General features: G+C 38.4%; 1 protein-coding gene across 2 annotated transcripts in view; it reads left to right on the top strand.

Annotated features, from left to right (window-relative positions):
- The window catches only part of LOC128016663 (uncharacterized), a 19,576-nt gene extending 3,798 nt beyond the window's left edge, over nucleotides 1–15,778 (top strand). Inside the window, exons 4-13 of one of the 2 annotated variants that reach the window (XM_052601349.1) lie at nucleotides 8,354–8,450; nucleotides 11,273–11,309; nucleotides 11,952–11,999; nucleotides 12,110–12,562; nucleotides 12,981–13,213; nucleotides 14,016–14,061; nucleotides 14,165–14,256; nucleotides 14,337–14,447; nucleotides 14,984–15,260; nucleotides 15,439–15,778. In XM_052601349.1, coding sequence (XP_052457309.1) covers nucleotides 8,354–8,450; nucleotides 11,273–11,309; nucleotides 11,952–11,999; nucleotides 12,110–12,562; nucleotides 12,981–13,213; nucleotides 14,016–14,061; nucleotides 14,165–14,256; nucleotides 14,337–14,447; nucleotides 14,984–15,260; nucleotides 15,439–15,630 — 1,586 coding nt within the window. In that variant the 3' untranslated portion in view covers nucleotides 15,631–15,778. Of the gene's footprint in view, nucleotides 1–8,353; nucleotides 8,451–10,355; nucleotides 10,719–11,272; nucleotides 11,310–11,951; nucleotides 12,000–12,109; nucleotides 12,563–12,980; nucleotides 13,214–14,015; nucleotides 14,062–14,164; nucleotides 14,257–14,336; nucleotides 14,448–14,983; nucleotides 15,261–15,438 lie in introns of those variants that run through there. The other variant, XM_052601357.1, reaches the window with a different exon arrangement.

The raw sequence follows: 15,778 nt of genomic DNA, 5'->3' as shown, positions 1-15,778 counted from the left end.
AGGCTTTTTAGATTATAGGCTCTGTCAACGCAGCACATGGTGTCTGTTAATGCAGTGTGACGAGGTGTTTGCTCTCTTGAGCACATAGCGGCAGTCATGGATTAGTTTTCACCTGCATGGGGCTGATGGGAGAGATAAAGGCGGAGCTGCTGAGTGAGGGAATGGGCAAGGTCACTTTGTGGCAGCTATTAGTGTGAGAAATGGAAATGAGCTGGAGCTGGCGTTCCTAAAGGCGGCACATGCCAACTCGGGACTTTGAATGGGTCGTACTGCCAAAGGGAAGGTGTTCAAACTTTGGAGAGGATTTATCAGTCTGGCACTTGGATGATTTTCTGAACTGTTCGTGACTTGTATTTCTCCCTTGTTTCTGTTGTAAGTGGTCAGGCTTATGTAGAATTTTTTTTTTAAACAAAGCCATATAAGTTGGACTCCAAAAAGTGACCAAAATTGGTTTTGGCTTGGTTCCGCAGACATCATTCAGTTTTATCACGTTTTTTTTCTTCTTTTTTTCATGTGATAGTTATGTAGAATATTTTAGTTTAATTGATATAACTTTTCTGATGTTTAGTATGTTTGAAAATAAGCCAATAAATGTATAAAACTAAGGCAGTCAGAATATTTTTGATGGGAAATGTGTTTGTATTGTACTTAGTAGTACCAACTTTCAGTGGTGTAATGATTTTCAACCATACAGAATGCTCTGCCATTTGACACAGGGATTTTAGACTTTGTGATTCCAAGTTTTTCTAATGGTTTTAAGAATTGGCATGTCTTTAAAGGTGAGGGCTAATCTGAAATGATGTGTTCATATGTGATTGTGTTCTTCAGATTCAGTGCACTTCCTTTCAAAAGTGTGTGGTTGGTAAGATTTAAAAAAAAATATATATATATATGTTCGGAAGAAGTCTACCATGCTCTGCTACATTTATTAAATCAAAATAAATAATAAAAATATAAAATTTGACACTTTTTTTTAAATGACCCTTTTCTATTTTAATATATTCGAAAGTGTCATTTATTTTTGTGATTGCAAAGCTAAATTTTACTCTAGAATGCAATTTTTATTTTTTTTATTTATTTTTTCATTTTGTAAGTTAATAGCTGCATGTTTGTGTTGTCCTTTAGATTAGGTAGTGATGAACTAAGAATCTTAAAAGTCAAAATCTTTGCACTTTTTTTGTTTAAAATTCCTGTGACACTTTGGTAATTTTGCCCATTTACTTGTCAGTAAAGATTTTATGAAAAGCATTAAGTGTAAAATCACACTTCTCTGACATGATTTATGAATATAAAAATCGTACAAAAACTTATTTGCAGTTGTGGATGACTTAATAGTGTTCAATTTCATGCTGAGCGATGGTACATTAATTTTATAAAAAGTATTAATTTGGCACATCTGCACCAATGTGGCACAATTAAGTTAAACCGTAGAGTCTGTAGGAAGTCATAAAGTCTTAAAGGTACTGTAGGGAACTTTTGTAAAAAAATAGTTTTTACATATTTATTAAACCTGTCATTATGTCCTGGCAGTAGAATATGAGACAGATAATCTGTGAAAAAATCAAGCTCCTCTGGCTCCTCCCAGTGGTCCTATTGCCATTTGCAGAAACTCCATCGCTCCCGGTAAAAAACAACCAATCAGAGCTGCGGTCCGTAACTTTGTTTGTGTTCAAAATGTAGAAAAATGTATATAATAAGCGAGTACACCATGAATCCATTTTCCAAACCGTGTTTTTGGCTCGTCCTAGGGTGCACCTATAATAAGTGTTTATATTCTGACTATTTTAGATTGCTTCTGGGGTACCGCGGCGGAGTAACCCAGTACCTTTGTGATTCTTCATAGACATAAACAGAGAGAAGTAGTTCCGGCTACGATGTTCTTCCGCAAGACGCAAGCAGTTCTGTTTATTAACCGCTAGAGCGTCAAAAGTTCCCTACCGCAGCTTTAAGGACAATAATTTGGATTATCTTTTTTGTGATCAAGCAATATAAGTACATTTTTGTATTACAATGTTTACAAGTGATGGATGAAAGATAAGCGTTTTTTCAATACTATTAATTAAATGTATTTTAACCATTTCAACCAATTGTTTATATAGAATAGTTGTAGTTTGTTCATAAAATAGGTCATAACCACTGATCTATATATATATATATATATATATATATATATATATAAATCTATAATATAGATCAGTGGTCATAACTAGATTTTTACATGCTCTAAAAAAATGTAAGCGTTCAGGCAGTCCAGAGTAGCTACTGCAGCAGTTGGCTAGGTTTTCAGAGTGGGACTGTTTTTTTATTTTATTTGTAATTTCATTTCTGATTTAGCATTTTGCTATGCGGTTGCTAAGGGGTTTTAAGTGCTTACCTGTAGTCTTACTGGTTATGTAAAAAAAGCTTGTGCCCATGTGCAACAATCTCACAGCATCATAACTAGGGCTGTCACGATTATAAAATTTGTCTGACAATTAATTGTCTAAGAAATATTAGAGATTATGGCGATTAATTGACTGTTTTACTTCCACTTTCACAGACAAGGCTTAAGCCTAGTCTCAGACTAAAATGCATGTCTAGGCTGTTTTAAACCTAACCCTAACCCTAACTGAAAGTAACTTGCACTGACTGATCTTAAAATCTATCTATATCTATAAAACAATAAAAGCTACTTAAATGTCCTAATTGAACTATGGCCTAATCCTGATTTAACCTAAGCCCTGTCTGTGAACTCAGGCCTTAGGTTTTTGACCATTGTTATGAATAATTATCATACTTTTTTTCTTTCTTTTTATCATTTATGAAGTCTGTCACACAGAAGAAAGTACAAGACTTTGTACTAAACCATGAAACATTGTTAATGGCATTACTATATCAATATATATATACTTTCATTTCCATAATTTTAAATGCAAAACAGTACAGTTTGCATCTTTGCTAAATTTAAATGTTCAGGTTTTAGAGCGGCTAACTTGATTGTCATTCACAGTATGCACACTTTTATGTCTAAGTATGAGCAATAGTTATTGTGATTCATTCTTTATGAAGTTTCTGTACAGTTTTGTGCCACTAGAGGGTGCAGAAATACAAAAAAATTAAAAATAAATAAATCCTCTAACTATCCTTCCTTCTTTCCTTGATTTTTTTTGCCCTCTGAACATAATGTCTCATTCATCTTATATAAGATTAGGGTTATATGCTGCAACCAGAGAGAATGATGTTGGTTAAAGCTGTGCTGTATTTCGCTGCTGTCCATTAATAACATTAATAATCTTGCAACTGTATTTCTATAATGATTTATATAATACAGATTGTGTCAACAGCTTCACAGAGATTGACAGGAATAGCTGAATCTATTGTGGAGTTCAGATATTGTGTTATTATTTAGCTCAAGTCAGTTCAGTGTTGGTTCTCTTTAGATAGGGCCTGCGTGATGAACTGTATTTAAATCGCAGTCACGACTTCTGCTTCTCTTCATTTATAAGGCATAATCACCTGTGATATTTATCCGCTGATTGTTTATCCTGAAAATGTTTCACTACCTTTAAATATGACAATTCAGTCAGATTAAAAGTAATATACATGTATTTAATGATAAATTTGATTTAAGAGCTCAGTCCCTCCCACATTTCCACGGTTGATCGTACTGCATCATCATTATCATCATCATCATCATCATCATCATCATGTGTTTGCACTTAGCTGTGCGTGTGCCTGCTCTTAGTTAAAACACACAATCAGTGGTGTGTGTTTGTAAATGTGTGAATTACTAACATCTCTCTTCCATCATAACTACATGCCCTCTCTCTTTTCTCTGCCTTGAGCTGAGGCTCTGCCAAAATAAACGTGTCGTGTTTTGTGGTGTAGTGGTAATATGCCACTGCTGATGGGCCAATTCATTCTCAGTAATTAAGACGAGCAACGTGAGTGGTTAGACAGGGCTTTTTCTGGGTGATGTTGTGGAGAGCTGACATCTGTTCAGACTCGTGCTTTGAAATCTTTTTCCTTTTTAACTGTGAACTGGTGACTGGAGCCTTTTTTGTGGTGGAGTGGAACACTGTTGACGAGCTAAGAAAGCTCAATCCAAGTTTGTTGTCAAGCAGAGATATTAATCATAGCTTCGACACATCATTCTGTGCTGAATGTATGTGCATTGATTTTTTCATTCAACACTGTGCATTTAGAAGATTAATCAGTGATGCACCAAAATTTCAGCAACTTACGAATTTGGACGAAATAGTTTTGGAGGGCCAAAATTGTTGACCAGAAACAATGATGTTCAGTTAGCATTACTCGAGTGTTTTATGATTTTTTCTTTTTTAATCTATACTGATATAGAAATTTAAGAATAAAACAAATTATGTTGTTTTCTGTTTATGCGTGAATTTAGGAAAATATATGCACTATATTATTTATATTTTGTACTTGCTTAAATTATTTGAAGTGTGTTGAAGTTTTTATTTTCGCCACCGGTTAAATGTTTATATTTCAACAACAAACTGACAAAAGTTTTTATTTATTTTTATTTTACCTGGTGCTGATATATTTTTGCTATTACTAGTTGCATGTTTTTGTTAGTTTAGTGCTGTTATTTTATTTATTTTTAATTTCAGTCTGGATTGTCAATTCAGAAAGTCCGCTTTACCAAACACTGGATGAAGCCACCTGTTACCATTCACGGTGTAATAATATACCATATGCACTGTTCAGTTCTGATCACGGTTTTGTTCTGTTTGCAGTGTGGGTGGGGTCCATGGCATGTCACCAGCAATGCTAAAGAACACTAGATTCACTTTTAACTTTTAACTAGAAAAAGCAGTCCCATTCAATCCCAATCACTCACACTTTTTGTGAAATTCCATCTCACAGAAAGTTTAAAAATGACTGATCTGCTCTGATAATCTGTTTGGATTCATCCCACATGCTATATTGCTATTTTGCGGTAATTTCCCACTTTATAGTCGCAAAACCTGTGGGAAGGAGTAGAATTACGCACAATGCTCGCAATCCCGCAGTGAAATTCAGACCCTGATTATATTGTACAAATCAAGCACAGGTGAACTTGAACTGTTACATAGTCAGAATGTGTCCTTCTGTGGATGTGCTGTTTGTAATAACATGCTGAAAACGTCAGCTAAACCCTAAGAGTTCACAAATTTTTTTACAATATTGCTCTAACTATAATGTTATGTTGACAGTCTAAATCATAGCTATTAATGTTCTGCATTTCTGTTTTGAGCTGCGTGTGCTCAAGAACAACAGTACAATGAAGTACTTTGATAGGGGGTTTTTAATCAACGAGATTTAACTCCTTAGAATTATCTCATATAGGATACACTTCGTTATCTATGCTATGTAATCCTAATTTACGATTTATATCTGCACAAAATGACCCGAATGCACAAGTGAACGTGTTTGTGCTGCTCTGAATATGTAACTTAACTCCTGTTGTGGACACGCTCTCCATGCAACAATGAGCAGAAACACTGCAATTAAACTCTAAAAACATTTTATTCTCATTACAATGTTATGTCTACTCTGTTGTTTGTGCTTTTCACGCTAAAGAGATAATCTCCGAAGTAGTCCTACAATGAAGCACTTTACTGCAGATTTACTTTAACTCAACCAAATGCATATGAGATATATTATCTACGCACAATAACATAGATAATCTTTTAGATAGTCTTTCCACATTTCTCAAACATGGCATATTCACTTTGAATTTCATTACACCACCATTTATTCCCTTCCATCTTTGCACTTCACGCACATCAGGATCAGCATTTCTGCTCCGATAGTTGAGCCTTCGAGTCAGCGCTGATGTGGCTGCAGATGAAATGACAGATAAGACAGGTGGAAACCGAGGTTCTCTATTGTCACCATTCCAAACTGAGAAGCCTGCAGTGGGCATCACTTTCAACAGCCATCTTCTTTGTGATCATTCTCGGCTGGTTGGATACAGCCTACATGGTGACAGGTTGTCTTCCTCTTATTTTTCCTTCTCCAAAGCCTGCTCTGTTGTTATTTTCAATCTCCTCTTATCTGTTGAACTCTCTTAACACCCCCATTCCTAGTCTCTCTCCTCCCCTCCAAGTCTTTTTGTCCTCATCTTCTCTTTCTCTGGTTTGCTTTTCCTGATCCCCCTCCATGTACTCTTGTGGCAAAGCCTACTGAAGCTGTGTGCTGAAGATAGCACGACACACGCTCCGATGCTGTCTGATCTTCAGGATGCTTGGCCTTGCCCTGGCCCATCTCTCAGCGGGGTGTCAGCCTCCTCTCAATGTTCCAGCATCATTAAGGAACACACACAGCACTTTCTCTCTCTCTTTCGTCTCCTTGCACTCTATAGGATGCAACAAAATGAAGCTAAAAATGAATATCAGACCTCATTAAAAAAATGCCCTCTGATGATGGCAATCAGATGGAGCTGAACAAAGCCTGTGTTTAATGTTTGAATGCTGAGTTTAAAAGAATTGAGTCAGGGGTGTCATCACTGTTTGTTCATTTTGAAGGTGTTGTGGCCGTGTTTGTTTACTAGAAGTTGTAAAGCCCCACAAAATGAGGAAACAGAAAAGCCTCTGCATGGAAAAAACATGAGGATAAAGGGGAATATTAGTAGACTTGGAATGCGAATCCACATTGATTCTCTTATAAAAGCAACCAGGCTGTATCTTGTTTATTTGAGCATGGTAAACCTTTTGATATTGCTAGTCTGTACTTCTCTAACAGAAAACTGTAGCATAATTTAATTATAACCTGAGGGATTTATTAGAATGAAAGTTTTTCCAGTAATTTGGTGGCATCGGTATGCATTTTTATTTTGTGCCAGAGACACTGCTTTTATTTGCCTTAATAGTATTTTTACTTAAATGTGTGCCGTGTCGGTCATTTGACAACTCTTCTCGTAAATAATTGAAAGTTTTTCCACTGCACTTTCTCCAGTATTTTTTTATTAGTAAATGAGATTAGAAAGTGAAGACCCCAGATATTACCCCCCCCACTCCTCCTCTGTATCTAATTCTGTAGCTTTTCCTCCAGTGAGAAAGTGTTTCTGCTCTTTTTGAATGCCGTTCAAATGTGTCCATATTTCAGTCTCACAGAATGAAATGACACCAAATCATTTTCACTATCCCTGGCTCCCATGTTGATGTCCCCCTGCACTTTGGCTCCACTGTGCCGGCGACATCAGTTTCTGAAGCACTGCTTTAGTGCCTCTCCTTTCTCTGAGGAATTAAAGGGTTCAGTTCCCAAGCAGCTGGCATCTTGTCACTTCCTATGACTGTTTTTGGAGGGACTGGACTGTCGCCTCATCTCCAGAGAGCATTCTGGGAACGTAGCATCTCCAGAGTTCTGCTCCACCTTCCATCAGAGCCTTCCCTTCTGTTGGACAGCTTGTCGTCTTGGAAGTGTTTTGAGCAGCTCCGATGCTTATTCTCATGTTCTTTTCATGAAAAGACGTGTTTACATGGAAACTACTGCAATTTCTTCTGACATCTTTTTTTAGTTAGAACATAATATATATATATATATATATATATATATATATATATATATATATATATATATAATGGACATGACTTGAGTGTTTGCTTGGATGTACAAAGTCTTTTTTTCCCCTGCTGCACCATAAAATGTCACCAACAAAATGGTTTTAAGATGGCGTAGCCAAGCTGCTCCATGGTAATTTCATCTGTTCCCTCTCAAAAATTGTTCAAGTAATACCATGGAGAGGCCCCATGCATGTAATGACAGCCTTTAATGGCAGGTGGAATTCACTCAGTGCAAGTCATTTTGCCTTCGATCAGAGCACTTCTCTCCTCCTGTGCAGATAAAAGTGCATGATGGAGACAGTGTGTATTTTGGGGGGTTGGTGTGGTTTTTCTCTGGTATATTCATGTGCAATTGCATCAACTGTTGACAATGTTGGACTTCTCTTTTCACCTCTGAAAGCATTAAGGGCGAGAGGGGAGTCTAAGTGGTTTCACCATATTCCATTCATTTCTCTGTAAAGCTTGGCTAACGTGGCCCTTTATAGAATCGCATCATGTGGGCTGCTTGTGAGTAGTCAGTAGGATGTGTGGGGGTGCAGCCAAATGCACTACGTGTTTTATGGACACCAGCAGGGCAGATTTTGTCTCAGTTGGGATTGGTTGATATTGGCTTGAGCCTGCAGCGACAAGTTATCGACTTCCCTTCTTTCTCCCCGAGCACAAACTCTTGTTCATTCCTAACAGGTTATTTTGGGTCTCTGTTCTCCTTGGGCCTATTTGTTTAAATTTCTCACTCTGTTTGTTTGTGTGTGTGCAAGTGTGCTTTTGTCTGACCCACTCTATCCCCTATTTTTGCCTTACAGGTATAAAGGATGTGATCTATTTGTCAGACAAATACCATGGCACTCCAGAAATGACTGCCTCCAGACGGCTGCTTAACTTGGCGGGCATCACGTACAAGTGAGTCTCTCGAGTTTGACCTTAGTAAGGGGTTGGTGTGTGGCTTGGATATTAAGTTGCTTCATTTGCATTATTGTCAGTTCTTACTGACCCGAATGATTGTACAATCAAGGCTGTTACAGAGCCCGACCCTCAGATGTGTGGGTGTATGTGTGACCTAAAACCTCAAAAAGCTTCTGTAAGCCTTCAGAATAAGATGCTTGGGGAAGAGTGAGTAAGCACTGTGTAAAAGTCTGTATATGCCTCATACTCCATAGGAAATTACAGGTGCAGCTCTTTATTTTTTGTAATTTAATAAAAAAAAAGCAAACTTTCTTACATTCTAGTGTCATTGCACACAAACGGAAATATTTCAAGAGATTTTTTTTGTTTTAAATCTGATGGTTAGGACTTACAACTTAGGGAAAAAAAAACAGTATCTCAAAAAAACTTGAATATTCCATTTTGAGCTTGATTAGTTTGATTAATTTTGAGTATAAATACTGTGTACCCCTTGGGATAGTTTAGAACATGCAAACACAATTATGGGAAAGACTACTGACTTGAAGACCAGAAGATGATCATTGAAACCCTCCACAAGGAGGGTAAGCCACGGAAGGTCATTGCTGAAAGAGCTGGCTGTTCACAGAGTGCTGTATAAAAATATATTCATAGAAAGTTGACTGGAAGGAAAAAGTGTGGAAAAGGTGCACAAGCAACAGGGATGACCACAGCCTTGGGAAGATTGTCAGGAAAAGCCGATTCAAGAACTTGGGAGAGCTCCACAAGGAGTGGACTGAGGCTCCTATTTTTATATTTTATTATTTCTGGAATATTTCTGACAACGTGTTAAATTATTTAAAGGGGTCATGAACTGAGAAATCAAAATTACCTTGATGTTTTGACTTAAAAGAGGTCATTGTACTATAAAAACATCCTGTAAGTTTCAAAACTCAAAACTTTCTCGTTAGTCTAAAAACAGCTTGTATTGAAGCCAGTCTGCTAAAACGTTCTGGAATGCCACTTTATGACGTAATGGTGTGGTTAAACCCCACCTCCGCAGAAGAAGATCAATGTCTGCTTCTGTATCACTGCCTTTTTAGCCCCGCCCACCGATTTCACACATGGTGGCTAAACAACGAGAGAGGCAAACGCAGATCTACACAGAAACCAAACAATAAAGATGGCTTTCTCATATCATAAAATAAGATTTCGGTCATATTGACCACCCCGTTTCGTGTTAGGTGTCAGCATAAAGTCCAAGAGCACTGGGACTAAAACAGCAAAATATAAACGCAAACATTTAACAGCTTTAGACACATATAATGTGAATGAAAAAGTCATTCACTTTTTTTTCTAATGAGATACAGGGTTAACTGAAAACTTAACTGAACTCTCTGAGGGGTTTGCAGTCTAAACACGGTCCTCTTTATGTTAGAGAGAGCCAGCGGGAACCACAGCAAGAGCAGACAGGATGGAAATCTCATCTCCTCAGTTGTATGTACACACTATGTATAGATGCACGGTAAATATACTCTGAAGCCTTTCATCAGAGTCAGATCAAACAGGACTAGGGGGACATGAGCCTGAGGAGACAAAAGAAGTAGATCCGCCTGAAGATGAAAATCAGGAAATCCTTGAAGATACTTTCATGCCTCTTGCCTGTCTTTGAGGGTAGCAGGGTTAATTCCTATGGAGTTAGAAATGTGTCTTTATTGCATGCGAGAAAATAAAAGATCTGAGAGAAAAAAAAAAGTTTGAGAGAAAAAGTTATCACACTGATAGCAAAAAAACATTTCATGAGAGAAAAAAGAATATTTGAGAGAAAAAGTTTTCATGCCAATAGCAAAAAATAATAATATTTGAGACTAAAAAAAGTTTTGAGAGAAAGTATTTTCTCATAGAACATAAAAAATATACATTTGAAAATTTTAAAATGATTTATGAGAAAAAAAATCTCTCTCAAAATACTTTGAAAAAAAAACTCTCAAATATATATTTTTTGCTATCAGTGTGAAAATATTTTCTCAAAAAAAAAAAAGTGTTTCTCTCGAAACGCTTTTCTTTGCTCTTGATGCAATTTCTTGCTCTCGTGTCAGGATTTTGCTTTCACTGTGAGAATTGTGTCATGGGCGGGGCCACGTTCCTATTGGCCAGTCGGGTGAGCATCGTCTTGTCTTGGGAGTCGAACTGAATCATTACACCACTGTTCGGTTCACCTGCATAGAGGCCGCCTCTGCCTTATGGATAGTTAAGTTGAGCACGGACATATGACACTCCAATGTTTGGGTAAGATGATGACACACAACTGGCTGAGCAAGTTCAGTATCACTGAAGATTAAACATTAAAAAATAGCACTCATATTCATGAATGAATGTGTATTATATTATTTGCTTGCTAACCGCTAGTAAAGCTAGCCAGCCATCATGCTAGGTAAACTTGCAAACTCACCTGGCTTATACTATGTTTAAATCAAATGCCATATTAATGTTTTGATTTAGATAGTTTAACTGTAAGTTGAGTTTTCACTAGTTCCGTAGTTCACGGACAACCGGGGCAATTTCCCCTTCATTATCACGTATCGCCTGCGATAATTAATGCAATATGGCTCCATATGTTGCATACCCCAGCACCCTCTTTGCGTTCCCCTGAACTGAGGTCCAACCATCATTGTATCTGAAAGTTCTGAGGGAAACGCTGCTTACATAGTTACATTATAATTATAACCTACGTTGATGGCAGATCTGGGACTAAATGGTTCCAATAAATAGAGGAAATGTACATGTTTACATAAAATAAAAAGTTACTGTCAATGTGCATTCATGCTGCTTTTTATTTCCAGCATGGAAAATCACCGCAGTGACCGCACACAACCTCCGGTAATGCCTGGTTCAGATTTTTTTTCTGCTACAATAGTCACTGTGTCAGATTACATGATTTTGACTCCTAAAAACCTTGTCATGTCGTGGACAAGAAACATGTCAGACTACACGTTGCTTTCCGACCAGTCATCGCAAGCCGTCTCACACACTCATACACACGCTCACTCACATAGCCTACACGCACTCACTCGCTCGCACTGTCCCACATACACACTCACTTCACTCGTAAACACCCTCGCACATACACACTCACTCACATTCTCTCTCCCTCTCTCTCTCACACACACACACACACACTCACTCACTCACTCACTCTCGCGCACTTGCTCACTCGCGAACACAGATTCTCACTCACTCTCCCTCACTCACTTGTGCGCCGTTGTCGAGGAGGACCGTTAAAAAATTAAACATGCTAGTCTTTCTGTCATGATGTCCTGAAGCATCGCAGACGCGAATCTTGCGTCCCGACGCCAGTTGTCATTTGCGAATCTCCACGACACCCTACGTCAAATGGATCGTGCCAAAATCGGGCTAAAATCGTGTAATCTGAATCAAGCATAAGCCATTGCAAAGTTTATTTCAATGCTGTTGCCACACAATATGTTTTTGAGGTGTCCTTACATGCATAATCCCTTTCAGTCTGATGCACATAACACCGAGACTGTGCAACACCTTCCTAGAGTTCAGGTATGACGCCCTCTTTACCCAAACATTGAATTATCTGTAACCTATCTGCACTTCTTCTCTTTGTTGATTTTTTGTTTTGTTTTTTGTTTTACCTATTTTTCCTCTTGCAGGAATCGATTAGGTGGCAGCTATTAAGAAGGGCCAGGGATAGACTGGCTGCTGTAATCAGTAGGGAGCCCATCGATTTTGAATATCTCCACTTCATCACCTATCAGGAACTGCAGTTTTTAAGGGCAGGGGCAGCTTATATGGATATTCCTCAATGTGTCATAGTTGGCTTTGAGCAGCTCAATGAGGTGATCCAGGCTCTGCTTTCCAACACTCCCGTCACCCCTTTAGTTGACAATGTAGCTGTAGTTGAGTGGAATGGAAGTGTGGGGCAACCTAGATTGAGTATCAGTAGGGATGTTATTGAAAGTCTTTTAAGCACCAACCTACCATTGACCACTCTGGCTAATGTTCATGGTATTTCAAGATCCACCCTGTGTAGGAGGATGAGAGAGTATGGTCTGTCAGTCAGAAGCAGCTACTCTGACATTCCCGATTGTGTCCTTGATATGAAGGCAAGTATGACAGCAAAATTCATGATGCCATAAAAAACAATATTTTTCATTTATCCATTAGGCCAGTTACATTTTTACTTTAAAGATGGATAAATCTGCAACCAGAGCTTTTGCCACCATGTCTCCTAAATGGGCATGGTCAAAATAATAAGACAGTGGCAACATTTTCCAAAGTGGGTGTGTCATGATATGAGAATATGGATTGGGGCTGCCTTGTTTGAAATTCCACCATCTTTGCTTAGGTCCCACTAGAATCTGTGATGTTGTTTATCTAATGAGCATTTCCCGTCTGGCAGTATTTTGTTATTCATTCTTGTTATCAACAGTTCTTCTGTGGGGTAGGGATGGAGGATGGAATTGGATAAACCAATCACAGAGTGGCCATATGTGACTTAATACCTTTTAAACTATCTTTAAGGTGAGATCCATAAAGGCCAGAATGCCTGATGCTGGATATAGGCTGGTGAAAGGGGCTCTACTGGCCATGGGACACCGTGTCACATGGAGTAGAGTCAAGTCATCCTTGCAGCGTGTTGATGGAGCAGGCATCATCTCAAGAATAATCCAGTTGACATGCATTGCCAGACGGACATACTCTGTCCCAGCTCCATTGTCTCTTGTCCACGTTGACACCAATCACAAGTTGATCAGGTAGTGTTTTATTTATGAGGTTGTCTCCATTTTTACTGCACAAATATGATTTCAAGCCTTGTGAAGTTAATGTTTGGTTTATGAGGGTTATGTCAGTGTTCCCCACAGAACAGGTAGCAATTTGTGGTGCCCCTCTGGCACTGGTGGGGGAATCGAGTGTCATGGTGTTGTGGTAGTCAGTGGAGTCTTGTCATCAGGGTCAGAGTGTGTGCAGCAGACGGCATTCAAACACATACTTTCTGAAGCTGCCACGTTAAATATACACCTGTATGCTTATCTATTGTTCTTCAGTCACCTGCTGAGACAATTTTAAAGCTACAAGAAGCATTTGTAATTACTCAGCTCAATCTTAATTCTTTAAATAAGTTATTTAAGAGAAGACAACTAAAAACATTTTTAACAGAACCCTGCCTGGTTTCATTCCTCAGCCCAACTCCATACATTACAGGGAAGGCCAGTAGAATTAGTTTGCTCATACAAATACCTGGACTTTATTTTGGAGGAAGACCTGTCTTTTAAGTTTCATGTTGAGAATTACTCATCAATATGAATGAATGTAATAATATTTATATTTCAAAATTGCGTTGGGGGAAAAAAGCGGAATCAATTTGTGGCCCTTGATGTTGATTCTGTGGTGCTGCACCACACACTGGTCTATGGATGGGAAACACTTTAGTTAGGTTTATGATGTGTTGGATGGGGTGATGTTCAAATAGCATATTATGGTGGATATTAGAAAATTGCACATTTCTTATCAGTGGTTGCCTGTCACAGAGATAATATCCAATCTGATAATTTTAAGGTACAACATAGTGGTGTTTGGAGGTATCGATGGCTTTTCTCGGAAGGTACAGTTGACTATCATTGTTAAATTGAACTACTGGTTTACATGTTATTTACATTTTTAGTTTTGCTTGGAATCTAACATTTTCAATTTCTATCCTCAATCAGGTTTTGTACCTCAATGCGGCTGGGAATAATAAGGCAGAGACTGGTTTGAGGTTTTTCATGGAGAGTGTGCAGAAACATGGATGGCCATCAAGGTAAGTAAGGACTTTCTTCCTCCTTCCAGTTTCAAATAGTATTGTTTTCAAATTAATCTCACAGTGCTTTTTTCATTCAGAGTACGCGGTGACCAAGGCGTAGAAAATGTGGAGATAGCAAGATCCATGTTCACTGTGCGAGGAACAGGTCGTGGCAGCTTTATAGCTGGGAAAAGTGTGCACAACCAAAGGTGAAGATGGTCTATGTTATTACTTTCCTCTCAATCCAGGGTTTACATTGCATCCTACATACAGTTAGCTACATCCATCCCAACAATTAGCTTGATTATGCTTGACACCCGATAGTAACCTGATTGCAAGTCCCCCGAACTAATGGGGTATTACATATACATCCTGGGGGGAGCCTTGTCTGTTATTTTTAGGCATGATGAACTGCTCTACAGATATCGTTTGAGGTATTGCCTGTAGTAGACTGGCGTCTAGCGGAATAGACAAGAAGCCACAGGCACCACAGCTGATACTAGGCCAGACTACCGTTTTGACAAAAGCATTACTTCTTCCCTTGGTGTCGATTGGCTAATCATTACAATTCATGGCGCTGATTAGTCTATTAAAATTTTGAGTGGAAAAGACGCTTTCCCTTACACTAGACCAACCGTCAGTCAATTGGATTCTAACTTTTGTAGCCAGACTAATATAATTTTGTACATAGTGTTTTCTTTTTTCTCAATGCAACTGATCACTTTACAATGTAAATTATTTGCAGAGTGGAACGACTATGGAGAGATGTGTGGAATGCTGTAACATCTCAGTACTACAACATGCTTCATACCTTGGAGGAAGAGGGGTTTGTAGACCTCTCAAATGCTGTTCACCTCTTCTGTCTTGGGTATGTTTTCATTCCACGTCTACAAGCAGACCTTCAAAACTTTGTAGAGACATGGAATTGTCACCCCTTGAGGACCGAGGCAAACCTGACCCCTAATCAGCTTTGGAGAATTGGGAGGATGCAAGTACCGGTGCAAGAGCCAGATCTGTCTGAGGTTTGTCCCAGACATTGCAGCATGCAGTACGCAGTACATTAGTTTTTAAAGCGTGTTACATGTACATGAAGTATCCAGATAACTACGACCTAACATAGCATGAATATTCCATCTCACAGTATGTCAGAAGACAATTGTTATAATAGTATTTTGTTTGACTTTTTATTTTCTATTACAGATGGAATACTTGCATGACCAGGAAGCTTGTGGTGCTGATCCAGAACATGGAACCATAGTACCAGAAACTGGATGCCCCTTGTCAGCTGAGGCTCTTGCTGCCTTACAAGATATTAACCCCACTGCAGAGTCCTCTTCTCTTGGGCGGGATATCTATATGCATGCTCTTCAATTGGTCTCATTCCTTATGTGAGAGCTGGATAAGCAGTTTACAAAACATAGCATTTGTTTGTTTTGTAATATTGAACTCTGTATTTGACCTCTTTGGAGTTTCTTGTAAGCCCATATGGGCTGGGATTTTTGAAGCATGACACTTAAATTCAATAAATCAATCATATCTA

This window comes from Carassius gibelio, chromosome A1 (genome assembly GCF_023724105.1).
Source record: "Carassius gibelio isolate Cgi1373 ecotype wild population from Czech Republic chromosome A1, carGib1.2-hapl.c, whole genome shotgun sequence".
Taxonomy (NCBI): Eukaryota; Metazoa; Chordata; class Actinopteri; order Cypriniformes; family Cyprinidae; genus Carassius; species Carassius gibelio.
This window is presented reverse-complemented; position numbering and strand designations above follow the sequence as displayed.